General features: G+C 47.7%; 1 protein-coding gene and 1 long non-coding RNA gene across 5 annotated transcripts in view; one reads left to right on the forward strand and one right to left on the reverse strand.

Annotated features, from left to right (window-relative positions):
• Nucleotides 1-4,851, forward strand: part of MAPK6 (mitogen-activated protein kinase 6) — a 31,986-nt gene extending 27,135 nt beyond the window's left edge. For all 4 annotated transcript variants that reach the window (XM_052806968.1, XM_052806966.1, XM_052806970.1 and 1 more), the window contains exons 4-6: nucleotides 867-1,031; nucleotides 1,648-1,849; nucleotides 2,476-4,851. In XM_052806968.1, coding sequence (XP_052662928.1) covers nucleotides 867-1,031; nucleotides 1,648-1,849; nucleotides 2,476-3,574 — 1,466 coding nt within the window. In that variant the 3' untranslated portion in view covers nucleotides 3,575-4,851. The remainder of the gene's footprint in view (nucleotides 1-866; nucleotides 1,032-1,647; nucleotides 1,850-2,475) is intronic.
• Nucleotides 4,852-11,579: 6,728 nt separating this feature from the next.
• LOC128150894 (uncharacterized) lies at nucleotides 11,580-27,102 on the reverse strand. The gene is made up of 4 exons (XR_008238222.1): nucleotides 25,169-27,102; nucleotides 19,840-19,944; nucleotides 18,639-18,887; nucleotides 11,580-16,385 (listed from the first exon to the last, which is right to left on the reverse strand). It is a non-coding gene; the product is annotated as an uncharacterized LOC128150894 (long non-coding RNA).
• Nucleotides 27,103-27,621: the final 519 nt, after the last annotated feature.

Consider the following 27,621-nt stretch of genomic DNA (forward strand, 5'->3'; position numbering starts at 1 on the left):
ACTGGTGATTGCCCAGAGCTGCTTGGTGAAGGAGGGAAACACTGGTATGCAAATAATCCTATATAGTTTCATCTGCTAGTTCGATCTGTAGGGTGCTACATGCTTCTTGGAGCTGAACAATAAATTGAGGTAGAGAAGCTGTATTTCTGGGTACTCCAGCTAGACTGGTACTGAATACAGATGCTGTTTATTATTCAAAATTGACCTGCTATATAGGCCCTTGTAGTTCTTACCCAGGGAAGCTTCAGATAGTGCTAAAACTGTACTATAATTTCAATCATAATACAGTACTCTTTTAATTATTATTTTTTTAAACAAGATTACACTGCTTAACTGGCAGGTGATTTTTGTCTTGCACCTGACAGTACTACAGGGTTTCAGAGTAGAATATTAATATAAGTGGTTGGGGCCTGTAAGATCTCTTGCTGAGCTAAACCACTACTGTTTTTATTAATAAGGGACATATAATTCAAAGTGAGGTCAAATATTGAATTAATTTGGTGGATCAGTTGAAAGGGGAGGATTGCAGTATCTAGTATATATATATATATATATAAAAAAAAAAAAATAATAGGGTGTTGCTGTAGAGTACCTCATCCATGGTGAAAACATCCTTGCAAAAGCTTACGGTTAGGTTGCTTTATCTGTGTGTAGCAGCTCTGTAAGTCTTCATACACTATAGCATTTTTGAGAGCTCTTCAGATTTATTATCATTCAAATTTAGAACTTCAGCCTTTCCTCTGTTGTAGGAGATAATAGTCTACTGAAAATAGCTGCTCAGAGCACAAAATTTTTATGTGCTTTCATACAGGGATCAGAATTGTTTGAAGCTAAAATGGCAGCTTGTATTTTCTCTTGGTGCACAGGTGCACATGAACTTGAACAGATGCAGTTGATTCTAGAATCAATTCCTGTTGTACATGAGGAGGACCGTCAGGAGCTTCTCAATGTAATTCCAGTTTACATTAGAAATGATATGACTGAGCCACACAAACCTTTAACTCAGTTGCTTCCAGGCATCAGTCCTGAAGGTAAGTGATTCAGAAAAAATACTTCCTGTATTTCAAAATCATAAAATACTGAACAACTTTACAGTGCATGTGTGCATTAAAAGCAATTTTCATTTAGAAGAATCTGTGCGTTCTCTGAAGAATGTTCGTCTTTTGCTGTAATAAAAAAAATGTGCTTACATGATAGCTGCTTGGTCATCTTTGGAGTATTTGGAATTGTGAATCTTTGCTGGACCTGTTTGCACTGGAATTGCTCTATTTTGAGACACTAGCCTTCTAAATATAAGGGAACATTGGAATGGAGTCAGTGTAAAACAACTGTCTTTCAAATGTTTTTAAAAGAAAGTCCCCCAATCAAACCGACAGCCAAGCTGTTGGTGGATACTGATTCAGCTTGAAGCATTCTGTCTCTTAGTATTTTTTCCTGCTTTAAGTTGATCTTAGATTTGACCTCTACTCTTCCAGCTTTCCTATGGCTACAGAATGCATATTTGGCAGTATACTGTGAGTAGCTGATACTTCACAGGTGGCTACTTTTAAGCAGATGCACACCTCTAGAGCAAAGCACCTTAATCTTAAAGTCTAGGTGTCTGAAATACCATTAAATAGGAGGAAAATGACAACTTTTTCTCCGCAGCACTGGACTTTCTGGAACAAATTTTGACGTTTAGTCCCATGGATCGATTGACAGCAGAAGAAGCTTTGTCCCATCCTTATATGAGCATTTATTCCTTTCCAACGGATGAGCCTATTTCAAGTCATCCTTTTCACATTGAAGACGAGGTTGATGATATTCTGCTGATGGATGAAAGTCACAGCCATATTTATAATTGGGAAAGGTAAATTTATCACCTACTGTGGCATGTAACATAACTGAACGGTTGTGTCCTTGAAGTGATGTTGCTTCATGGGCATAACTTTCTTTTCTGTTTGTTTCTTCTTCTTAAGTTGACCTGAGAATAAACTTTTACCTTGTAGGCAGTGCATTGTCACTGGGTTTGTAATTCATTAGACTGACTTGGATATGCTAGTGCACTCAGGACTCTAGAATCTAAAGTTAATCTCTCCATTACTTTTTTCCCCAAAATATTTCTCAGAAAAATAAACTTTAAATGAAGAGAGTTTTAAGTATGATTGTCTTGTCCAATGCTTAGTGCATATAATAGTAAAGAGATTTACTGTCGTCATTTAAAGTCAGTTAAAGACGTTTTAAGGAAGAGTTATGTAAATGGAGTGAGCTATTGTATGTAATTCTGGACTTAAGTCTTTCAGATGTGCGTATTAGGACTGCTCTATGCCAGGTTAAATTAAAAACCCGGAAAAGGTACCCAACTGGATTGAGGAAAAACTTTATCTGTGTTGAATTGTCATTATTTTGTAAGGGAATTTCTAAATGTAACTGTCTATGTCTTGGAAGCTAGAATACTGTTTTTTAGCTGCTAACACTTAGGAAATTGTTTTACAGATACCATGAAAGTCAATTTTCAGACCATGACTGGCCTATTCATAATAACTATGAAGCTGATGAAGTTCAGCGTGATCCAAGGGCTCTTTCTGATGTTACTGATGAGGAAGAAGTGCAAGTAGATCCTCGCAAATATTTGGATGGAGATCGTGAAAAGTATCTGGAGGATCCTGCCTTTGACACCCACTTCTCTACTGAGCCTTGCTGGCAGTATTCAGATCACCATGAAAACAAGTATTGTGATCTGGAATGTAGTCACACTTGTAATTACAAAATGAGGTCATCTTCATACCTAGATAATTTAGTTTGGCGAGACAGTGAAGTTAACCATTACTATGAGCCCAAGCTTATTATAGATCTTTCCAACTGGAAGGAACAGAGCAAGGAAAAGTCTGATAAGAAGGGCAAGTCTAAATGTGAAAAGAATGGGTTGGTGAAAGCTCAGATAGCACTTGAGGAAGCATCACAGCAACTCGTTGAAAAAGAAAGGGAGAAGAATCAAGGATTTGACTTTGATTCATTTATAGCAGAAACCATTCAGCTTAGTTTACAACACGAGTCTACTGATGTTGATAAATTAAATGACTTGAATAGCTCAGTGTCTCAAATAGAGTTGAAAGGATTAATATCAAAGTCAGTAAGCAGAGAGAAGCAGGAGAAGGGAATGGCTAATTTGGCACAGTTAGAAGCTCTGTACCAAACTTCGTGGGACAGTCAGTTTGTAAGTAGTGGGGAGGAGTGCTTCCTCATAGACCAGTTTTGTTGTGAAGTAAGGAAAGATGAACAAGTTGAAAAAGAAAATACTTACACCAGTTATTTGGACAAATTTTTTAGTAAGAAAGAAGATGCTGAAATGCTAGAACCTGAGCCAGTAGAAGAGGGGAAGCTTGGGGAGAAGGAAAGAGAAGAGAGCTTTCTCAGTAACAGTGGAGAACTCTTCTTCAACAAGCAGCTTGAGGCTATAGGTATTCCTCAGTTTCACAGCCCTGTTGGTTCGCCACTGAAATCAATACAGGCCACGTTAACGCCTTCTGCCATGAAATCATCTCCCCAAATTCCCCACAAAACATACAGCAGCATTCTGAAACATCTAAATTAAAACACTCAGCAGACATTTCTTTTATATTCATGAGATGTGTTTGTCTTTTTTTATTACTAGTGTAAGTAATTTTTTTACTTGAATCAGACAGTGTAATTTTAGTATGGATTTCATTAGTTTTCTGTTTACCATTGTTTTTACAATCCAGAATTACTTTCTATACATGAGTTAGTTTTGTTTTTAAACTGGCATGTCGTTTGCACACAAAATTAAAGAATAGAGCAAAATAATGCAAAATGCAGGAGGTAACAAAAAATGCACTAAACCAAGTAAAAAACATTCTCTCAGTAAAACAGTGTCCATGTTTTGCAGAAAAAGAACCTTGCCTTGAAATTTACACAGTGAGACTGTACATAATTGCATGAAAATATCTATTTTTCCCAAAACATTTTTTCATTCATGCGTATTTTAGAGTTTTTCATACTGTACACATTTCTTAGACACATGATACCAGCAGCAACTGAAATGAATGCAGAATTTGGTACGCATGTGTTATCTACCTCAAGGTAACAGCAGTATGTGGCAAAACATTAACCACCCATAGTGCTTCTCATTATGCACTTCTATTTAGCCAGCATTATTGTAGTAGCTATTCTTATTGAAAATCATTCAATATTTATAAATGTTCTGGTATGCATTCTTTATAGTGAAGTGTTAATATGCAGCACTTTTATTTATTTTAGCAAATAAGTATATTTCTGTAATTATAGAAAGTCAACTTAATTTTTGAGTTACTTTTCAGATAAAAGTTTTTGTTTAGCACTATGGTTTTATTGCCTACATAGCTGGATATATATTAACATCGGCTTATTCTGAGGCTATCCAATACATTTTTTTTATTTTTATTTTTTAGTTTTCATTTCAAGTAAAGCACTCACTGTGTATAGGAATTTGTAATTGGAGGTGCTTGATCTCTACAAAAGAAATTAGGAATTGCTTTATTATCAAATGCTCCTAGAAGTCTTAATTGTGTTCATTTTTAAAAAATTTTGTAATGTTAGTTGTGTGCATGGAAATGATTAAGGTACAACATTACTGTAGGTTAAAGTTCTATATGGTGAGACATTTTGTTTTTACTGTATGTTTTTACTGAATGATTCCTGTCCCACATCCCAACCCCCCTCAAAAGCAAGCATGAATAAAATTAGGTTAAATATAGCATGTAGCATCTCAGTCTTCTGAAAATTTGTTTTACCTTCTGATTTTTTGGAATACTGGATGTATCATTGGCTCCCCTGTTTAAAATGAAAAACAAATAAAAACATGGCCAGCAAAAAGACTCTTGTTTTTTGATGCTTTGTACAATGAAAGATAAAGAGCTGCTACCATAGTGCAGCTGGCTGTACTGTGAAGGCAGGCCTGCTTGCCTGCACTCCCTAATACAAGGTGCTCAAGGAAGCATGAGAAATTGTCTTACAGTCCACCCTAGAAGTGCTGCTGCTGCTGGGGATTCAGCGCCCTGGAAGGAGGCTTGAGAAGTACACTTCTGTCCCAGTGCCTACAGCCTGTATTGAAGAAAATCCTGTGTAATGGTATGGCTATGAAAGTGTCAGAGTACAGTAATGTCAATAACCATTTTTGTTGAAAATATAGTTGACTTCTAGAGTATAAGTGAGCATTACTGGTTTATCAGCTTTTTAGGGAGAACAGTGTTAAAGTGGAAAAGCTGCTGTGAGCACGTGTGAGCACCTTCATGTCGCTGGCAACCTGGAGTGAAGGTAATCATGCAGGTCCGTCAGCCAAGAGCCTGTCTGGAGCACTTTTACAAGGAAATTTCAGGAGCAGGACCAGGTAACTCCTATGGGATATTTCAGAATGGGCAGTTCGGGTCTCTGTTGCAGCAAGCCCTAAGAACAGTATGTATTTCTCTGCCAGTTCCTCCTGTCAGAACCATTCCTGAGGGAGCTAATTAGCTGTACAATAAAGCTACATCTTTTGGCAAACTCCTACAATTTTTTCCATGACAGTGTCTTAGTTCCTCCAAATTTTTCCATCCCTCCTCCCCTGCTCCTCTGGCAGGTAGCACAGCTGCAGCTAGCCTACCACAAGGAGCTGCCCCTTCCTCAATGGCAGAAAATGGTCACTTGGGGAGATGGGACACAGTGTATGTCCTAGGACATGGTATGTGAATGTTTACGTAGCCACATCGATTTGTATGCATAGGGCTGTAGGGAGGAGGAAGTGGCTGGCTGCACTCTCTCCTAGGCAAGGGACTGTTTTGAAGTGGTGTGGTAGTTTTTTTTGAGATTGGATGAAAGCAGTGGGTGGGAAGAGCTTAGAAACTGGAAACAAAATGCAGCTTAAAAACACATCTTGTGCAAATGAAGTTTTTTGGGGGTTTTGTTTGTTTGTTTGGGGTTTTTTTTTTTTTTAAGAACACCAATGAAACTCAGCAGTACTTAAGTGTTCCCTTTCTACCATTACAGGCTTCTTTACACTCAAAAAGGAAGGGAGAGTCAAGCGTTGAGCCTAAATCCAGCATGGTGCTTCACTGCCTCTGACTTTTAGTTGTGCTGCAGAGGAACACTGTACAGGCACTGCTGGCTGCTTTGGTGAAAACCCTGCTCATAACAGGCTTCATCCACGGATCATTGGGGGGTACAGCTAGGCAGTCTGGCTTATTAAGTAGAAGTAATTCCTTACGTGGAGATGATTAAAGAAGGTCAAAGGGCTTTGTAAAGACCATGCAAAGTGAAATCTACCACTAGAAAGTGAAGATAACTCTGAGTGTGGTGTCGGATTCTCCCTTGGTAAACCGCAGGAGTCCTGCGTTGGGAGAGCAGCCTGCAGAAAGTGCAGGGTTTCACGGGGTGTTGGCAGTGGGTGGAAGATGGCTTCTGTCCTACACTCATCAGCAATGCCCATCCCTGAAAGAAAAAAATAGGACAGTTAGTTACATGTGTAGCCCTTTGGCTATGACCTAACAACTGGATTGTCTTTAAAAAATTATGGAAGAGGCTTAAATTATAAACCAGATAAAGGGACCACTGTTTCATGCCAGGGTGCTTGCCAAGTAAAATGGGACACCCTTATTAAACAAAAAAGCAAATAAGAAATGAAGATGCTAACCATCTTTTAAAAATACCTTTTCTTCTCTATGTGGTCTTTAGTTAAAAGGCAGCATTTTAAAGTATATCTAACAAGAACTTCAGCTGGAAGAGGTGATGTTTACCGTTGCTGAACAGACCAGGACAGAGCATTTGACATGTACTGTCATCACATGAGATCTAGTAATTGCAAACTGGCACAATGCTGAACAGTTTGTTCTGATCAGGAGTTCTCAGTCATGGTCAGTTAACTTTCTCACAATTGTATTTAATTTTAATTAAATAAGAGTTGCTATATATATATAATCTCAGCTATTTATATAAGACTGCCCACGCTGCTGTTAGTGGTGTGATTACAGCATGAGTAGTGCATCTTAGCTAGTCTTTGCCTTGAGCGCAGCTGGTCTGCTGGGGCTGTAGGCTGGCTACCAGGTTCTGTAAACCAGCTGGGAACTGGGGCAGCTGGCCAGTCCCTGCTGCTGCATCTTCTCTGCCCCTGGTCAGCAGGATAGCCTGCATCTGCCGCAATGAGTCCGCTGCCTGCGGCTGAATTTATACACCTTGATTCACTTTGGTTTTCCATCGCCATGCTATTTGTTTTTCTGTGCTGTAGAAGTTCTTAGAAGCGTGCCTGGTACATACGTTCAAAGCCTTGCTAAATTCTCACTTTGGTCTGGCTTATTGCCTGGAGGCGTTAGTTTACGAACAGGTTTTTAATGCCTTTTTTACAGGGGGGAGGCTTCCTCCTGGAGAGGTTTTCTTCCATATGGAACTAATGTTGCTCTGGAACTATTTTTGCTATTTTTTTCTGTCCCCTTCTAAACTCTGCGATAGTCAGGGGTGGCAAGTTTTTCCATGTGTGGACTCTCATCCCCTACTCTACAGGCATGTATGCTACAAAACAGAATTGTACTTAGGGTCCTGAGGAATTCAGTGACACGCTGTGGTGCAGATTATTTCTGGGTATCGATAGAGGGGAAAAGCATCCTTGAACTAAATCTGCTCTCACAAGTCTTCTTTCCTTTATTTATCCTCGTGTTGCTTTTCTGTTGCTGAGATTGGGACATGCTTGTCAAGCCTTTTGTTAGGTTCTACACGTAATTAAAGAGTAAACTGTCCTCGTCCTTTCAAAGATGCAATCCTGAGCAACAGCAGCCCTGAACCAATTTGTTCCTTATTCCTTCAGTTATTTTGGTGCTTACAAAATCCTGCAAATTCTTGTTTGTTGTTCTGCCACTGTTTGCGTCAGACTTGAGCTGAACGATCTGGGAAGTAATGCTGTGGGGTATTTAGTAACAAGCAAATAATCCAGATCGCTGCTGGCACCCAGCACTCTTGGGCTTCCATTCCAGCGTCTCTATATTTAAAATGGTTATCTGCTTACTCCAAGTGCTATCTGAGAACTCCTTAAAATATTGACTGTTGAAAAGTTCAATGGCTTCTTTCGACTGAGAATTAGCATCGCTGATAAGGTGATTTGCATGCACCAGACCATGTGCGGAGGGAGCTCTGCCCTGGTAGCCCATGTGGACGTGGTGATAGCCGGGTACGGCCACGCTCTGCAAATAGCTGTGTCAATAGCTGGCAGCAGTCACATCATGTCATTGGCTTTCCTCTGGCATCTGTTGCATCCTGACTGCAAAGCAGCCCTTCCTTCTATAGTGAACTCTGATAATAAAATTCCTCTTGTAATCTATGTGCTGGTCTACTGCAGCCAAAATTACTTTTAACCTTTATGTCACCCAGCCTGGATGTTATGTGTGGTATGAAATACGAAAGCGTGCTTTTTTGCAGTTGGGTGTGGGACAGCGAACTTACGACTTGTCCGGCTTCGGAGCCAGCGATACCATTACCTTTCACAACCCACTCACCCTTCCCACCTTTGGTTCCCTTGTTGATAAAATAAAGGTGCCGGGCTGTGATTAATAGCAGGACCGCAGGCGGTGTGGCGGGGCTCCCACTCTGGCTAGCGCACCCTGCGCTGCCACGGGGGCAGGGGTCCCTTGCTGTCCCCTGGGATGGAGGGACGCTGAGTAAGAGCACGGCTACACGGAAGGCGACCTGGGGAAGGACTTCTGCATTAGTGGGGGACTGGGGTTAACCTACCCTTGCTGATAATACGCTCGATCGGTGTTTCTAGGGTGCAGAGTCATTACTAAATTGGTGGCTGATGGTTCGTTGGGGTTTTTCTTCAGCTTTAACATTTGTTTCCTAATTGGTAGAAGGCTGATAGACTTTGTCCTAATTCAGTATAGTTCTACATTACTTGTGTCTTTGCTTACACATTTGATTTTTCCAAATTTCTCGTAACTTCTGGTTTAGGCTTATTATATTCTTCTAGTAATCATTTGTGGCCGAGTACAGTCCAAGGCATGTGGGTGATCTCCTGCCTGCTTGGTTAAAGATTACTGGCCACTCAGAATACACGTGAGGCCTAATAAAATACAGGCTTTCCTTTAGAGCTGAATTTTGCCATGTTCCTCAAGCCATACCCCAAGGCTCTGGTGCTGTGCAGTGTGGAAGCTTCTTTGCCCCATTAATCCCACCATGGCTGGTGCAAGGTAAGTATAAACCTAGTCATTTTTCTGTGTTGTCGTCTATGCAGCATCTTCCCAAGAAGGTGTCTCCACACCAGAATATAGCCAGGGTACAGTTTCTGCTTTACAAGATGGTTGATCCTTAGTCACACTTTCACTTTGCAGCTCAGGCTTCAGCTGTGGATGCTACAAACCCAGACTCTAGCAATAAAAGGACATTTTGTTATTCTCGTTCTTGGGGATGCCGTTCAGAGTGGATTTGAGCTTAAATCCTCAGTGCTAGAGGCTGTAGAGAAACAACGTCTCCATTTAATGTCTGTCTCGAATTTTATCATTTTTAATCATTTAAAGCGATAGACCTGAATAACAGATTTATTCTGACTTCTGTGTGTGTTTGGATATAGATTTAATCAGTACAGCTCTTGAAATAGCTGGATAACTAGCAGAGACATTTTTAAAGCCTATGATTAAGAAAGCAGATAGGTTTGGTTTTTATTTTGTGTTATGTCTGCCTCAGATTTTTTTCTGCTAATGCTACAGAGTCTCTTAGCAAGTTTGACGTTGACATGTACTGAAAGATTAAGTTACTTCTACATACTAAATTATCTTTTGAACCCTCACACATTTCACCGATTTTTCCATGATTGTTTATAATCTTTTTACTTGCTTTATGCAGAGAGACCCTCAATTGTTTGAATCTCTCAATTTTACATCACACCTAGCCCTGTGAAGCAGCAAGGTGCCAGTCTATACAGCTATTGGAGTGCAGAGCGGACGGGAATGTCCTTTGGGTACTGCTGGCACTTACATCCGTATTTCTATTGACCTTGCTAACTGCATCACCTAAAGTACAGCATCGATTTCCAGCGAGACAAGGTATAAAACCTCACCATGACTGGCTTAGGGACCTGTACAGGGCAAGGAGATTCATCATCCAGGACAGAGGAAATCTAAGAGTAAAGAAAAACCTGCAAGCCTAGGTGGAGCCATGGCAAGCTGGGCAGCCACCGAGCAGCTCACAGTTTGCAGCTGCCAAAAATTCACCGCTAGCTAGGAAGAACGTGAAGGAGTCTGGCTGTCCGTACCTGTATGGCTCTGGGATAGTTAATCAGTACCTTGCATCATTTCTCTTGTCCTGATAAAAGCATAATTATGTCAGCAATGAAGCACGTTTTCTGGTTCTTCAGCCATCGTGGAGCAAAATACGGAAGCACAGAGCTGCTCGAGCAATTTAGTGGCTGAGTGAATTCAAAATGACTTGATGTGAAGCAGGCGGTTGGCCGTGGTGGGGGTTTGGGGCCAGCAGCAGGTACCAGCGCCGGCAGCGGAGAGGAGCCAGGCGCGATCAGGGGAGAGTCCGGCTCATCTTCCAAAATGCTGGCGCAGCCCGGGGAGGAGATTTCCGCCCTGCCTGCCAGGAATTACAGTCTGCGTTGGCATGGGCAGGAGGAAAAATATGATGGGAAACAGGGAGATTAAAATAACCCGGTGAAAACAGGATGTTGGAAAGCTGGTAACAGAGCGGGGCTGCAGGGCTGGCTGGCTGCGGAAGGCTGCCGGGAGCAGGGAGGCTTTCACACGGGGTTTGTCTGGGGGAAAACACCCAGTTCTTGCATGTTTGTAGGCCCACACCAAACCCCCGAGGCAGAGGCAGCACGGCTATGCTGGCAGCGGGCTGGCGTCTTGTGTTCTCCAAAATATGACTGATTATGGCTATTAACACAAACGTGTTCATTCACCTTCTCTCAACACCTGCCTGCTCTCTTTTTCATTGGATGAAGGTCATAAACCATTCCCTACAACACATCAGCCTGGCATCGTATTTATTTAACTGATATGACCTCACAGGCGCTGCCAAGCAGCAAAACGAAGCTCTATTTCACAGCTCGGCTGTCACTAGGGAGCTGTATTTTTCTCAGCTGATGGCAGCCTGCTCTCCGAGCTGTGATCCATGGCTTCCTTCCAGCCTAAGACAAAATAAAAACCACAGTGTTTTTCTCTTGGTAACTGACTCTTCCTTTCAGGGGCTGACAGCTACAGTTACCGGTGTACATTTACAGGAGGGGTAGCTGGTCCCTGCAGGTGGGGGAGCAGGTTCCCATCACCTGTAGCCAGTTTGTGAACTGTCAGAGTTTTTTGGTGCAGCTGGCGATGGGCTGCTGACCAGTGCTCCGCCAGCTCATCAGATCCCTCGTGCACCCATCGCTGAGGCGTTTCTGCTCCTTTGCGAGTGGGGAGAGCTTGGGTGCCAGAGGCTGGTTTCGGCTTGGGAGAACGGGGCAGGCTCGTGAGAGAGCTTTACATGGCGAAGTCTCAGTCTCCAGCACGTGGAGACCGTGCTCAGAAGCAAGCATGAATTCGGCCTTAACCCCATAATTGATGAGTTCATTGAGCCATTAGAAAATGCTTACTTAAAATCTCTGAGGCTAAGCCAAACTGCTTTATTCTTTAAGATAAAACAAAAATTGCCGTCTTCCATGAGTCCAAACTGCTATCCACTTATTTGCCTTCCATGGTCAAATTGAATCTGCTGTATACATTGCAAGTCACCAGTGTTTGTCAATACAATGCAGACTCAGATGGATGCAAAACAGTCCTTGGGTGAGGACCGTGTCATCAGTTTTATTCAGCTGGGCTGGTTAACATAGAGTGATTCGTCTCGATCATCTGGTCTTCTCCCAGTTAGGTGCCACAACCAGACAGGCGTCATTGTAGTGCTCTGTAGCCTTTCAGCAGAGGAAGGAAAGCTCAGGAACCGGTGGGCTGCCCCAGGCTCTGCCCAGCACCGTGCAGGTCCCGCAGCAGCAAAGCTGGGCTCCCCTGGGTTTCCCAGGTGTATCTGCAGGTTACTTTTCTCAGCAGCATTGCAGATGATCTGGGTCCTTAGACTGCCGGCATGACTAGTATTTCCGATGGCCTCGGTTTCTCTTCTTCCACGTTCAAAAAATGAGACGGATTTGCCTTCCGGCTCCATAAAATAGCTGAAATGCTATGCTCATCCATGAACATCACAGATGTTCACTACACCACTTGACTTTTATGACAGGTGAGAAATAATAGAAGGTGATGGACTGCTTAAAGTGAAATAATTAGCTGGAGTTAGCGGCCTGCCTGCCCTGGGAGCTCAGGCAGTTCCCCGGAGCAGGGGGATGCCCAGCTCCTTTAACAATCAGCCCCAGTAAAATTTTGTCCAAGCAGAAATGAAAGATATGTTTTTCAGCTAAACTTCTTTGCTGTTGCAGGCTTTGACATCAATTTTAGCATCTGCGGGCAGTGTCGCAGGAGAGCTGGCTTCAAACCCACGGAGCTGGAGCTGGGGAGCCCCCCACACGCTGGGGGGTGGGGAGGGCACCCCTGTGGCAGCCCAGAAAACAGCTCAAGTTCATGTTAGTTTTAAATATTTGGCTCTAGAAGTCTCTCCAGGCACCACTTTAATCCAATTTACAGTGTCTGGCTAAAGTGAAGTATGAGAAGAATTTGCTTAAGCTAATTGAGCGGCCATGTGCAGCGGTGGGGAGCTGGGCAAGCCGGCAGGGCAGCTGCCTGGCACTGGGCCCCCGTCCCCTGGGGGGCTCGGGCAGCCTGGCGTTGGGAAAGCTCCGGCTGCCCCGCACGCCGCCAGCGAGGACAGTGGCAGCAGGTCAGCGGCAGACCGCCTCGGCCCTTCCCCACCTTCTCCTTAAAATACTCACGAAGCTGCTGTAAAAATCAAGCTGGAGACCCCTCTGCTCGTGCCCTTGGGTAATTTGCCAGCGGGGCACGTTTCCTCCAGGTGTCAGGGCAGCCGGTTGGCGTCTCGCTGCCACGCGCCTCCCCAGCCCCATCACCCGCCCAGAAATTTGAGCTCACAGAAATTTGGGAATGAGATCGGTTTCGAACAGTTTAAGCCACCTTCGCTTCCTGGTGAGGGAAAGAAAGTCCCAGCAGGTTTTGCAGCATGCTCAAATGTTAATTGCTTTCCTCCCGCACCCCTAAGAAATTTGTGTGTTGTCTTTTCCACTTTATAGCAGGGAAAATGGAAGATGGAGCGGTTAAGGCTCGCCCTGCTGGAGCAGGGTGCTGGCTGGGGTGGGACAAACTGGGCTCCACCAGATGCTAGAGTTTGAGTCACCTTGCAAGAAGCCTTCAGGTAAGGAGAAGAAGTCATTTACAGCTTTAGCTCTTACTTTGTCCCTGAAATCTATGAAATGTCCTGGCCATTTATAGAAACTAATGAACCATGTCATCTGAATATGGAGCAGCTGCAGGGAGAATTGGAGTGGTGATGGTGATTAAAGGCAGCGTCCAGATGAGAAAGCAGCGGGAGAGCTCAGCGCTGCTCCTTTTGGAGAGCAAAGTGTGCCGGTGCCGGGGAGCGGCGGCGTTTGGTAGAGGTAGCACATCCCGCCTGGAGACAATGGTCCGGCCGTGCCACCTTGGAAAGGCGAGTAAGGATGCTGGGCTGTGCTGGGGTTCGCCGGCTGGCCTTTGCGGCGGCAAAGGAGCGGGGCTCGCTGGGACGCACGCTGCGAAGCTGGGGCAGTGCCCAGCCTCGGGGTGGACGGTGACCCCGGTGCGCGCCGTGCCCAGCTGCGGGGGTGATGCCGGAGGGCGCAGCGGTGACCGTCTCTGCCTCGGCTCTCAGAGCTGCTCTGCTTCCTCAGGAGTCCTGCGGGAAGCCCCACCGGCCCCTCGTCCCCCAGGCTCTTACCGTCGCGTGGCCCAACGACGCAGCGCCGTGCAGTCTTACCCCAACCCTGTAGTAAAGCAGTTTGTTCTGGCATATGATGGGAAACAAACCTTTTCACGGCCGTGGCAGAGCAGCGTGAGCTGGCCCTAGGGCCGACTTCTGCAGTCACGTGGCCGCGTATCCAAAGTGGTTCAGCTGCCTCCGGTGCAGTTTTACGTGTATTTTATGGCCACTGTCACCATCTTTCCTGCCTTCCCCTCAGGAAAGGGCTTGGGGAATAATTAATTCATTAGAAAATATTGTTGCGTGAATGCCGAGGTAAGTCATTTTATATTGCTAAATAGTTGGTTCCAATTAATGCTTTTTTTTAATTTCTGAGAACGACGCCGCAGTCACTCAGGTGATGTCAGTAGCGTTCCCACCTGCTGTACCAGCCCGGACTTCAGGAGGCTGGCCGGGCAGTGCTGAGCTGCCGTCTCTGCTGTGTTGGCAAGACATCCAGAGCGTTACAAATGAAAATTTCCGAACATGAAGGCAGCACTGAGGGAGAGGAAAATTTCCCTCCAACGAAGCATTCTGCTATTGTCAGGGCAGTGTGGAGTGAAAGCAAAAAGGATTCCAAGACCAGCTTTCGGCTGCCTGTTGAGGCTCTGATTATAAAACGCAGCCTGAATGCACCATGCCTGAACCAGCCCCTCCCCCTGCCCAAACCTTAAGCCAAAGGATTTAAACAAGCTCTTATGTAATATGGTTTTAGTGTTTCCAGTAGAAATAGGTGTTCTAAATATAAATGATTTGCAGATAAAATAGGCTTATATAAAATGCTTTTACATTTATATAACCCTATATTGGCATTGCACCCGACACTTCCATCGGCCACGAGCCTGGCGGCGGGGGGAGCGTGCCCGCTGCTGGCCGTGCCCGCTGTGGGTGCCTGCCTGCCAGGGCACGGGGTCGGGACTGCCCTGGCCTCTGCGGTCACAGGCCGATCCCCGTCCTGTCCCCAGGCGAGTAGCCAGTGCCCCTCCGGGGACGGTGCCTGCTAGAAGAGAGGTACTTGGGCTGGTACTTCTGTTTAACTCCCTTCCTTCTCCCTGCCAGGGGTTTCGCTCGCAGCAGCAACCGCAGGATGCTCCCGTGGTGTTCCCGTTAGTGTCGGCCCCCGGGGCGCTGGGGGCACCCCCAGTTTCTAGCAGCAGTGCCATGGTAGCGGTGATCGTCCGGACTCAGCAGCTGGACGCTGCAGGTACTGTCCCTTGGGGTCAGCTGCTTTGGTCCTTTAGGTGAAGAAAGTTGTTTTGAACATTGAGAGCTGGAATTCTTCATCCCGACGTGCACGCAGGGATGCGTGTGTGTATATGTATGTACGTATTTATGCATACATATGACATAGTAAAAGAGCTGACCGCTTTCGGCTCAGGGTTTGCAGCGTGGCCTCAGGCTGTGGGTTCTTCCCGAGCCGTGGCCACAAGCCCAGTCAGCAGCCAGGCGCAGCTTGCCGTCACAGTAAGGCCGTCTCAACACTTCAGGCTCTTAAGCTAAATATCTCCTTCACCACAGAGCGTGCCATCAAAGGGTGAGCCCTTGTTTGCGACGCCTCTTTCTCCAAGGCCAGCTTCATCAAGACTGTAGTTGATCAAAGCCGCTGTGCTTCTCGTCCGGCTCAGTAGTGCATCAAGAGCCGTGACAGCAGCCACTAATAAGGCTAGGAACAATTAGCTTGGAAATAGCGTCTTCTGAGCAGAAAACAATGGTTGCTATGTTACAACCTTTATGTATGGGAAAGATACTTAGCCAAATCTTGCACAACAGACTTCAGTGCATCACACCAACTGTTTGCTCTTAGGGGAAGGACTGATTACTAAGTATTTTTATTTACCGACATGTGTACAACACATACGTAGAATTATACACAAATGTATAAACATATGAATAGATATACATATCTTGTTTATACACACACATGTATTTTCATACGTATAAGAAACAAGAACGCATTTTTCAGCTACGGTGTATTTTTACAACAGACCAATATGATTTATAGCTCTTTGCCATCAACATTTCCATTCAAATAATGCCTTATTTATGCCCATACCAGAGAAGCTCTTTTGACAACGTGGGAAGATGCTTTTTATTGTGAAGCCAGAACTGTCAGCAGCCTCTATTATTTCTGGTGGGACTGTCAGTGCTCCAAGTAACATGACTTCATTTTTAATCCAGGTCTGTTGGAAGACGCTTGATCTGTCCTGCTTTTGTCAGTCACAGAAGGCAAACTTGCCATAAAGAAATGGTATGTGTGACCTTCGAAAATGACTGTCGCCCTTTCCGTCTTGGTCTGTGCTCTATTTGTCATAAAAGCCTGTTTCTGTGGTGCATTAGGGGGAAATGAGCCATTCATCTTTGTCTGCTTCTGCTGGGGGAGTCACTCCCTGCGGGCACGTGGAGAGCGCTGGGTCAAGCAGCACTTGGGCATCTTCTAGAGCTGGACCTGCAGCAATTCATCAGTCGCTTTCTTTTTGGAAATCAATAGTCGTCTGTAGTACAAGCGCTTCTGGCCCCTGAAAGTTATTAAATCAAGTCATGCACAGATTAAAAGCAAAAAAACCAAAACAAAACAACAAAAATAGACCTACAAAGTGGTCACAGAGTGTTTTATGCCTCCCAGCACTGAGACCACCGTAGCAGCCCTGCCATGGAGGCTGCGCTCGAGCCTCAAGTGTACCTTCAGGTGCAGCAATGTAGCTGGGGTGCAGCAGCTTTTTATATTTAAATTAAAGGCTGTCATAAGTACACAGAAGGCTTTTGGGAGCTTAAATAGGAGGTGTCTATGTAAGGTATGGTTGTGTGAAGAACGGCATAGCAGCGTGAGCTCTGGAGATCGCCTTTTGCTCAGGACACTGACAACATGGCCGCATCGATGCAGCGTTTCGGAGCAGGCCTGCTGCCGTGGCAGGTCCTTCTCCTCTCCTCTCCTCTCCTCTCCTCTCCTCTCCTCTCCTCTCCGGGGAGGAGGTACAATGTGTTTTGCAGCTTCCAGGGGGGTCCACAGACCTTTGTAGTAAAACCACCTTGACACAATATACTTAAGCTCAGATTTTACTTTACCCTTTCATCAGTTTTTGTCTCTGTGGTTTGAGTTTCACAGCCTGCCACTGGCTTTTGGGCATTTACCTCCCCGTATGAACTGTCACTGCTGGTGTCCCTGGGGCAGGGGGCTAAAGAGCATAGCATAGCATAGCCCTTTAAAGAAGAGTCTTTAAAGCAAAGCTGAGCCGCTGCCTAGCTGCCTGCAGCAGCACGAGGATGCAATCCACTGGTGAAACTTGCCAGTCTAATTCTAGTCCTCCATGGGACAGCTTCACGTACATCCTTAGCTTACAGAAAGAGGCTTAGCACGCCTTATTCTTCTGGAGAGGGCTATCGATGGGGCTGGGGCTAGGCTTTCTGCAAGGGGTGGGTGCCCTAACCTTTCCCTCCATGGCCCAGCGCAGGGTGAGCTGGCAGTGTCCCGGGAACTGGGGGGGTGTGACAGCAAGCGGGGGACACACGGCCCACGGTGGAGCCGGGACACGCTGGTGGCACCAGCTCAGCACGGGAGGGCGAGACCTCCTGTACCCCTCCAGAACGAAACCTCTCCTTGCCAGCACGGCTGCCTGGGTGCAGCCAAGAAACACCTACGGTCTCCGTGGCAGTTTGCTGTGGGGAGCTCAGCAAATTGTCTCTTTCCTCCCACTTTTGCCCGGTTTAGCACAAAGACAGGTCGGAGGCTGCTGGAGCAGGCGAAGCCACAGGCTGTCACGAACGTGGCGCTGAGCACGTGGAGTTTGTTCCTTCGTGAGGGAGAAGATAGAGCAGCATAAGCCACTGCTATGATAATGGAATTGGAACCTCCTTCAAGTTATAATACCTCTATATTAGTATTGAAAAACTCCCAGGGCAACCAAGGTAGAGAGTTACCATGGGAGAAATAAATACACTCCAGTGTATAATCAGGGCCACAGAGAAACCTTCTCTTCCCCCCCAAATGCCAGATAATACGCCAAAAGCAAGCCAGGAGCAAAACTGAGTTTGCTCTTCCTACAGTGACGTGCTGGCTCCCAGGTAAGGCGGCAAAGCATGAAGAAATAATGACCCTTGGTCTAAATGCTTGGTACTGGCATTGCTGTTTAAACCAAGGGCTCTGCCAGTTGCCACATGCTGCAGCAGTCAGTAAGGTACAGCAACCCTTCTGCCAAACGTGCTAGGGCTGAAGAACATGATAAAAAAACCCCACAGCTGCAGAGCGGGCTGCAAACCAGGTACATCCCCTGAGGCTCCTTAGGGATGGTTTGATCTCAACAACAACAAAAGTTATATTACATATATAATATGTAACATTATATATACATGTATATTATAGCATTATACAAAATATAACTTTATATTATATATACACATACATATATATGTATATGTAAACGTTATAGATGTATAACATGCACATACACATATCTGTATATAGATGTGTTGTATATGTGTATATATACATACATATATGTGTATGTCTATAAAATATATACACATATATAAGGTGTCTATATACATGTATGTGTATATGTGTGTATATACCTATACGCATACATATACATACATACAGACACGGAGGGAAGTTGACCTTGTGCAGAGCCCTGGCAGTCTGTAAGCAGGCGACCCAGGCAGTGGCACAAGGCTCTTGTATGCCGGTGCTTGTTCTTTTAGGAGTTCAGTGGCGATGCTTAACCCAGGGGCCTTGCAATGGAAAGTGAGTCCCAGTACCTTGATGCAACACAAACCTGCATTTGCACTAATGACACTTTTCTCCCACACTCCTGTGAACGCAGACGGTCGCTGCTGTGTTTTCAGCACCGTGCTTGGGTGACATGCTGCAGAGCCCCACGGGGTGGTGGTGACTGTGTTTGCCCTGCCGAATCAAGGGAATACAGTGTACTTCCCACTTCATGGCCTTGACTGTTCGGTGCCCCAGTATGCAGCAGTACCGAGCCGGTCACTCTTCCAGAGGTAGCTGTCACTTTTCTCTGGAGCTTTTAAAATAAAGTAGAAAGGCAGCCTGAGTGTTGTGCTCGCAAACACGTGGCAAGCTCTTTCCCTACTGAGCTTTGTGCTTACAATTCATTAAGGAAACTAAATTTCGGTTACAGTGATTGGCCCGCAAACTAAGCCGTCACTAAAAACCCACCCCTTTCCCCTTAGACTGTTTTGCTGTATTTCTGAAGAAGATGGTTATTAATGTGCCACTTTATTTTTCCAGTAAGTATGCAAAAATAAATGCTAAGAAAACTGCTAGAAGAATTTTGCTTATTTTTCCTGGTTTGAAGCTGGGTGATAGGGCACATGCCATAAAGATGTACATAAGACTATGAGCCACGCTCCTTAAGACTTAAGCCAACTTAAGCAGCAGCTCCTGGCAGCAGCCCTTGGCAAGCTTCGGTCCGAGTGGGTCGGCGCCATTTCTTCGGACATCTCGGAGACTCTGCTAGAGGCCTTCCTTTGGGCACTGCGCGAGCGCTGCTGGGTGACAACTCAGGTTACTTACTTAGCACACATTTCCTACTGTGCTGTATTAGCTTATTTTTAATGCTATGCTCCTTCCCAGCCATCTTGCTATTCCATACCCCTGAACTTAAAAAAACCAAAGATACCTATGTGCTTCAGAAAGGCAGGGTGCTGGAGGGACCGTAGTGTGCTGCAGCAGCTGTAGGGCTGGTTTGAGGGCCTGCATCGAGTGTGCATGAAACCAAGACAGGGCAAAAATTCTGCTGAGCTGGAGTCAGAAAGCTGCTATCCTACCCCTGCACGCATCTAGTGTCATCAGAGCTGGACTGCCTGCCTTCCGCCGCCTGCCCTGGTCAGAGGGGTTTGTCTGAACGGCGCAGGAAAGTAACCCCCTCCCCACCGCAGCAGGGACCCCAGCGCGCGGAGGGGAAGGCATGCCTGTGCCCTGCCTGCACTGCCCGTGCCCAGGCTTGAGCTCACCAGGCACTCGTGCTGCCCGCGTCGGGGGTCCAGCTCAAGCTGCCGCTCTTCCCTTTCCTTGCGTGGGGCACCCCAGGCGCAGGCTGACTCGGTGAGTGGTGCGGACTGCAAGGGGCAGAGGAGAAACTGAGCCAGAACCCAACCGTGAGCCCGGGGAGCATCACACCCCTGCAGCGTGCACGAAGGCAGGGACCTCCTTCCCCATTTCAACTTCATTTTAAATGGGGAAAGCCTGTACCCCCCCGGTACTGCATTGCCTTTTCTAGCAAAGGTCTCTTGCGGTCTCTACATGCACAGTATGAAATTGTCAAATGCCCAGCACATTTCCCACATTTCTGTTACTTTCCCACGGAGTTAACCTCTCGGTGCTGGTCTCTCCACCCACACCCGCACATATATGTATATAGACACGTTCCATAGATACAGATATATGTGGGTACATACATACATATTAATGTTTTTATACACATATATGTGTATGTATATAAAAATATGTGCCTCTCAATATATAACATGTATACATACACATATATGCATTTATGTGTATGTATACAAAAAAATACAGAGAGAGACTTTGCAGTACTTGCAGCCAGGTAGGAAGCACCTGGAGAGGTGGTGACTAAACTCTGGGTTTAATGTCTAAAACTGCAGATGGAAAAAAGAAGTCATTTTACTGGCAAAAATATTCAGGTGCGTACTTTTGCAGGCACAAACCAAGCAGCTGCTTGGTGGCCAGGTAGCCAGAGGACTGTGTGTTGCTGTGGAGGGTGCTACTGAATTCATGCTCATGGAAAGCTGACAGCCACATTTCTGAACTAGATAGACATCTCGGCAGAGAGGAAGGCAAAGGCAGCTGAAAACAGAGCTGACCCTTGTTAAGGGAGTAAATCCTATCTGTTTTTGCAAGAGGAGTGACATGCATACTTCTGTTAAAGTAACAGCATAAAGCACCAAGAACAACCACTGAAAACATGCCAGCCTGCTCAGGCAATGTGGGGCAATTTTAGGAGATGAAAGACAAAAGATGAAATGGAGCTACACCCTTGTGCTTTGTATATGGTGTGGTGAGAGGCTGGCCACCACGGTCTTGTGCTCTGCAGGCTGGCTGGCAGCCTGCTGCTTCCCCGGGCACTGGCCAGGCTCCGCTGAAGTCCCAGCATCCCCAACTCAGGAGCGAAGCATGCAGGAGATGTTGCCTTGATTTGCAGATGAGACGGTCTCTTGCTCACCAAAGAGCACTGCTTACCCTTGACCAGCTCAACTTGCATTTCCATCAGCAGGCAGCAGTCCCAGCCTGCTCCTAACGGAGCACCTAAGGTGCAGGACTCCAGCCTTACCCACTGACCTGAGTTTGCGGAGTAGCAGCAATATAAACAGGCGAAAAATGACACCAGCAACAACCTCAGCCTGCGCTTGATTCTGGCTGCTTTGGTAGTTTCTCCTGAACGACGAGATGAGGGCTCCACTCCGCCTGGAGCAGACCCCTTACTGACTCCCAGGAGCATCAGCACTAGCAGGGCTCCAAGGGTTCAGCCCCTTACCAGCTTCGCCCCGGGGGGCATCTGGGGCTCGACCTCTAACCACCACAGCAGGAGCTGGTGTTGCAGACAGGGCCTCCTTCACTACGACCTTCACCTCCCGTTCTTTGAGGCTATACCTAAGGAATTTAGATTTAAATTAATCCTTTGGCACCATCAGGTTCAGGACTTCCACCCTGAAGACTAATGAGCTGCATTAAGATTAAATCCCATCAAGGAGAATACCAATGTCTTTGCTGCTCAGTGCTCATTCAGATCCTTCCGAAATCGCTATTGCAATGCCGTGGTTCACACCGTTCAGGCTCAAGGGGCTCATTGCCACTGAGCAGCCCGATGGAGCTGGATCCACGCTGAGCAAGAGAGAGGGCTAAATGGCCTCAGGAGGCATCGTCCAACCTAAGTTTACCTGTGGTTCTGATACCGAAAGCCATCTCATGGAAATAACAACAAACTGAAAAGAAAACTACCCACAACAGATGGAGATTCTGTCTTCTGTTGTCGAGTTTGTGTATACCATGGTCACAAACAGCACTTTCTTCTGTACCTGTCTTATCAGGAATAAAAGCGACAGAGAAAATGGACAAGAAAAGAGTCATCTTCTAGTAAAGCCTTTAGCATAAATGAAGAACTGTGACTTGCAGGGCTTTTACTTGGACTCTCGTCTCTGGCTGAAGTCCACAGGAGCTGTAAGCCCGGCCACACTCACCACAGACCACACTGCCAGAAGCACCCAAAATTCAGGGCCACTTTTGAAATAGCAACTGCATGAAAGCAGCTTTAAAAAGAAATTAAGACACAAACCTACACGATGCTCGGGCATCACACAGCTGAACCAAAACCCTCCACCCGCCTCTTGAACTTTGGGAAGACTGTCTCGGGATTTGGGTGCAGATTTGTGCCTGAACTTTGTGCCTCTCAGCCGTCTCAAACATGCAGTTTAAACTCTTCAGTAATCTCCGATCTTTCAGGGTTAATGATCAGATGCAACTTTGAAGCCGCTGAACTTGTGAACCAGGATGTGTTGGGAAAGGTCGAGGCATGTAAAGATTAGCACTTTTCTCAGGAGGAGAGTGTTAGCTGAAGCGACAGGGAGGGTTTGCATTTGGCAGGGATTTTGCTAACCAGGGGTGATGCCATGGCCCTGGACATCCACGGCAGCCCCTGTGCTTCAAGGAGCTCGAGCAGCTTTTCCCCCTTTGGTCTCTTCATGCTCATACAATGCTGTGCAGTCAGCAGTAGGCATAAATCCATGGCTGCTGCATTGTGCTATATGGGGTTGGGGTTTTTTTTTTTTCAGTTTGAATGAGATCAAACCAAATCATTTATTCCAATTTTTCTGCAAAGCTCCGCTCTTGTCACCCTGCAGCTACTCACCCAAACCAACCTAACCCCTCACCTTGTGAACCATTCGGACACAGGTGGAGGGTACCCTGCCTCGGTTGGCCCAGAACTCAAGGCTGGGAGGAGGCAAGCAAGGGGCAGCAGCTCTGCAAGCCCCGCTCCGGGCTGTGTGGCCATGCCCACACCCACCCCACCAGGCTGCTCCAGCCTAATGCCACTCCGCACCAGCCTGCTGCCATGGCGTGCGGGTCCCAGTCCAAGCCGGGACAACCCCTGCTTTACCTCGGATTCTTTTGCCCCTCACTGCTCCCAGGCACAGCAAATATTTCCCAAATGACTTCAATTTTACAAGCTATTAGGACCTTATCTGGTATGAAAACACAAGCAGAGCAACTCTAATGGGATGCAAGACGTGTTAGTGTGAAAACTCGTTTCTGAAAGAGAGAACTTTGAAAACTGTGTACTTCTCCAGAAGGGGTTTTTTTTCTTCCCATTTCTCCACGACATATTTGAAAGCTGAATCACGTAAGATTTTTAAGTATTAATCTTTTCAAAGCCATACTTGACCTGGCATCATGCCCACCCTGTTACCTCCTCAGCAAATCTAGATTTCACCATGGGGTGACCTAAATAAGAAGGGTAGTATCCTTAGGGTTGAGAACACACTCTCATAAACTGAGAGTGCTGGATTAAACATCCGTATCTTCTTCCTGTTCTCCTCGGGCCTCTTCTACAGCGCAAGGCGGCCTGCCGCCCCAACGCAAGTGTCATCTTCGGCCAGGCTTTTGTGGCCAAATGAAGGGCACGTATTCCTCCAGCCTGGCCGCGGCTGCCCTGGCGCTTCTGCATTCCTCCCCCAGCTCGAAGGCTGCGGGAAGGCAAGAGTTTCCTCCCGTGGAAGAGAAGGAAAAGCCGCAGCCCTCCGGACGGCGGCAGCCGCCTCGCCCGCTGCCCGCCCCCGCTCCGGCAGCGCCGGCGAAGGTTGTGCCGGCCGACAGCGACACCCCCCGGGCAAGACCGAAGCGGCCACCCCGCCGGCACAGCTCCCCCCCAGCGCTCCCCAGCGGCCGGGGCTGCGAGGGAGGGGGCACGGACACACCTGCAGCCTGCGCCGCCCTCACTAGGCGCACCCGGCTTGCTTAAGTATTACCATGTGTAAATAGAGGGAGAACCATGTACCTATACATGCGGAGGTAAATCGGATACATAGAGGCATTGTATACAGCACGTACACGTGGGTATGTGGGTATATACGCGCAGATACGGATGTACATATTTATACGTGTGCATATGCATGCATATGCATATAATTTACATATGCACATATGTCTGTGTGTATACACACACACATATATTTATGTGTGCATATGCATGTATATGTATAGAATTTGTATACATATACACACGTTTACGTATATATACATGCATAAACGTGTGTGTGTGTGTGTGTGTGTGTATATAAATCACGTGTGTATGTATATATAAATTGTTTCTGCATACAGTTCGTGCTATGATGTATTTCACCCCTCCGGGAAAAGCAGACCGTGGAAGCTGGCTCCTGCTCTCTTACAGCAGATGCACACCCCTGCAACCACGGCGGGGAGCCGGTGCCCTGCAACCGCCCCAGCCGCCGCGGGGGGGCGGCTGCGCCCGGGGAAGGGAGGGAGCCGGGGAGGGAGGGAGGCAGGAGAGAGGGAGGGAGGGAGGGAGGGAAGGAGGGAGGCGGGGACGGAGGCGGGGAGGGAGGGAGGCCGGCGGGGACGGAGGGAGGGAGGCCGGCGGGGAGGGAGGGGCGGGCGGCGGCCGTACCGCCGGGGAGCCCGATCCCGCGGAGGCCGGTTCCCACCCACGCCCAGGCAGCTCCGCCAAGAGCGGAGGTGTTTAAAGCCTCGTAATGCCATCGCTCGGCTGCTGCCTCGGCTGGCTCTCTAATACCAAACAAAATACTCTCCTCATTTAGCTATTCTCTGGTGTCGCCGAGACGTGAGCTGACATAGGTGGCAGGTGGGAATGGAAATACGAGCCTCGATGATTAGCAGAGCGTTCATTTAGAAACACTAATCCTGCCAGGGCAGCGTTGGTTTGCTCCTGCCCGGCGTGGTGTGCGTATCCACACACCCAGTCGAGAGGCTCAGCCACCTCAGCCGCTGCAAACCCCGGCTCGGGCAGCAGGGCGAAGCCTGGCTTTGCCGAGACCAGCGCCCCAGAAAGCTCCCTGCTGCGGCTTGCAAACCCGGGCGGGCTCCATCCCGCAGGACGAAGCAAAAATGCCGGCCCTGTCCTGCCTGCAGGGATAGTGCCAAAGGCACCCAGGCAAAGCACTAAAGGCCCTTGGAAAATTAACTCCCTGCAAGCACATAAGAAGATCTTTGAACCTGCAAAAAGGAAACGGTGCAAAACGAAGAATTCGGGAGGCGGTGGGACCACCCCAGCCTCTGCCCGTGCCATACCTGGGCTGGAGTCAAGCTGGACATTCAACTGGAGGCCTCCTGCTACAGCAAGTGAAGCCTTTAAAGTTCAGCTTCCCTTCACCCGTCACAATAAAACACGTACTTCTAAGTCCAAAGTGCAGCAGAACATCAATGCTAGCCATTAGCAGTTGCATTTCCTACAGCCAGCCTCCAACAATATCAAGTTTCTGCCATTACCTCTTGCCTGGAAAGTCCGAAGACTTCCCTGTGAAGAAGTGTCTCATTTATTTGAGAAGCAGAAGATCCCTGTACCCAACATCAAACACTTATGTCCCACAGTCAGCCTTTAGCACTTCAGAAAATTTCAGATCATCTGCACAATATTGAACTTCTACATAGTAAGGGGAAGGGAAAAGTTTTTCCTTACGTTTTGCTTTTGGCATTGCCAAAGCCCTTTCATGTCCTGATTTTCAGTCACTTGATTACTGCTGCAAGATGTACCATATGATCCTAGCTTATGACACAGCATATGAAGGCAGGGCGCTGTGGCTCTGTGTTCCCGCAGTGCTGACGGCCCCGCGCTGGCCCTTGACACAGATGCTCTGCCGTTGTGGCGGTGGTGGCATTGAGCTGGGTAACTCTGCCCCTGCAGCACGCTGTGGGCGTAGGCAGAGCATGGCTGGAACTTGGGGCTGCAATTCATTACGGCATCTTGTGAAAGCCCTAATTTCTTGTGCACGTTACCTGGGCTTTCCTCTCCCCAGCACCGACCTGCTGCCCAGCCGCCCGCAGAGCCCCCGCCAGTGGCTCGCCCAGGAGGGCTGCGGGCATTGGAAGGGGCTGAGCTCTGGCTTGGCTCACTTACAGCCAAAAATGTGTGGTAAGCTCTAGTGAAAGAAATCTGCAGTGCTCCCCAATATTTTGCACATGCCATCCTCCAACCCCAGCTGCACCGCAGCCCAGCGGCACACAAGGTTTGTCGTGGGGACTGGTGCTGATAAGCCATGTGGTGCCTCCGGCTCGTGTCCTCCACGCAGGACTTGCAATAATTATTAAACATACTACTTTAACCAGCAGCTTTGCACCTGGGAAATACCCAGGGCCTCCCAGACTGCCTGCCTGCCAGCCCCACTCATTCATCTGCACCACTGTCCCATCACAGAGACAAGGGCTGGGACAGAAGAAGCTATTGGGACGCGAGGAGCTATTGGGATGGAAGGAGCTATCGGGGTGAAACACAGGCACTGGCAGTGGGGAGATAGTGGGTGCCCTGCTCGCCTCGCCCCAGCGGGACAGGGCGACCCCGAGGGGTGCTGCTCACCCGATGAGACAGGGAGCGGAGAGGCTGGGATGGGCTTCGCAGTCAGCTCCGGCTGCGCCTCTGCTCAGCGGGGCTTTGGTGGCAGCCCGGACCCTCTGCTCAGGCTCTCTGTCATCGTCAGCTGTATTACTGCACCATTTGCATATGGAAAGGCCATGTCAGCCCTCAGCAAAAAGCCATGTCATGGCCAGTAGCAAAGGCAGCGAGTACCCTGGCTGCAACGGTCACCAACTGCTTTCACAGGCCGAGGCAAAGAGTCTGCAATGAAAAGAAATAAATCCCAAAGCAGCAAACGGAAGCATCTCTGAGCAATAACCGTGTGCCCCACAGGAGCGCTCAGCAGGCCAGACACGCTGGAGACGTGCAGAGCTGTGCTGGTTTCACTCTGATCAGATGAGGATGAGGTCGGTTTTTGCAATTTGTGATAACAGCAATTCTGCAAGCACGATGAAAATGTGCGGTAAACCCCAGGCGAACTGGAGCAGCCCGTGCACACAAACCATGCGACGTGGGTTTTTAGCAGAGTCGGGCTAAGGGCTTTAACTCCGCCGTGCCTGTCCCCTGCGCTCCTGCGGCACAAGGCGAGCCCTGCCGCCTGCGCCCGGCCGTCAGCCACCTCCCGTGGCTGCCTTGCTTCCTCTGGGGCCTGCGCCCGGGCTTCGGCCGTGCCGCCTCGGAGGGGACCCGCTGTGCGGGCGGCCGCGGTCCCACGGCTGCGGCTCGGCACTGGGCAAACCCCACGGGCAGGCCAGCGGGGGCAACGAGCCCCGGAGGAGCGTGGGGCTGAGCACAGCAAAGCGAAGGGCACGCTCGCTAGCTGGGCAAGAACCTCGCTGGTGGCTGCCCGAAGGCTTGCAGCGGGTGAGCAGAACAGTAGACAAAAATCAATTTGCTTTGACAGAGTGTCCTTACTGCCCGTGAACTGGTTTGTACTAATAAAATCATTACAGCAGGGTAGCAAACTGCTCGTTTGTCGCATTTGTTTGCTTTGCTCACAAGAACCCGACATTGAAGTATCCTTCGCACCTACTTACTTCGCTCCTAAAATACACGTTGTACCTGGAGTAATCGAGGACATCCACGCTGGCACGGGGAGCGGCTGTGTGTCCTGCCCTCGCTCTGGCTGCCGAGGGACTCATCTGAAAGAAAACTAAGATGCCAGTACTTTGAA

This window comes from Harpia harpyja, chromosome 14 (assembly GCF_026419915.1).
Source record: "Harpia harpyja isolate bHarHar1 chromosome 14, bHarHar1 primary haplotype, whole genome shotgun sequence".
Taxonomy (NCBI): Eukaryota; Metazoa; Chordata; class Aves; order Accipitriformes; family Accipitridae; genus Harpia; species Harpia harpyja.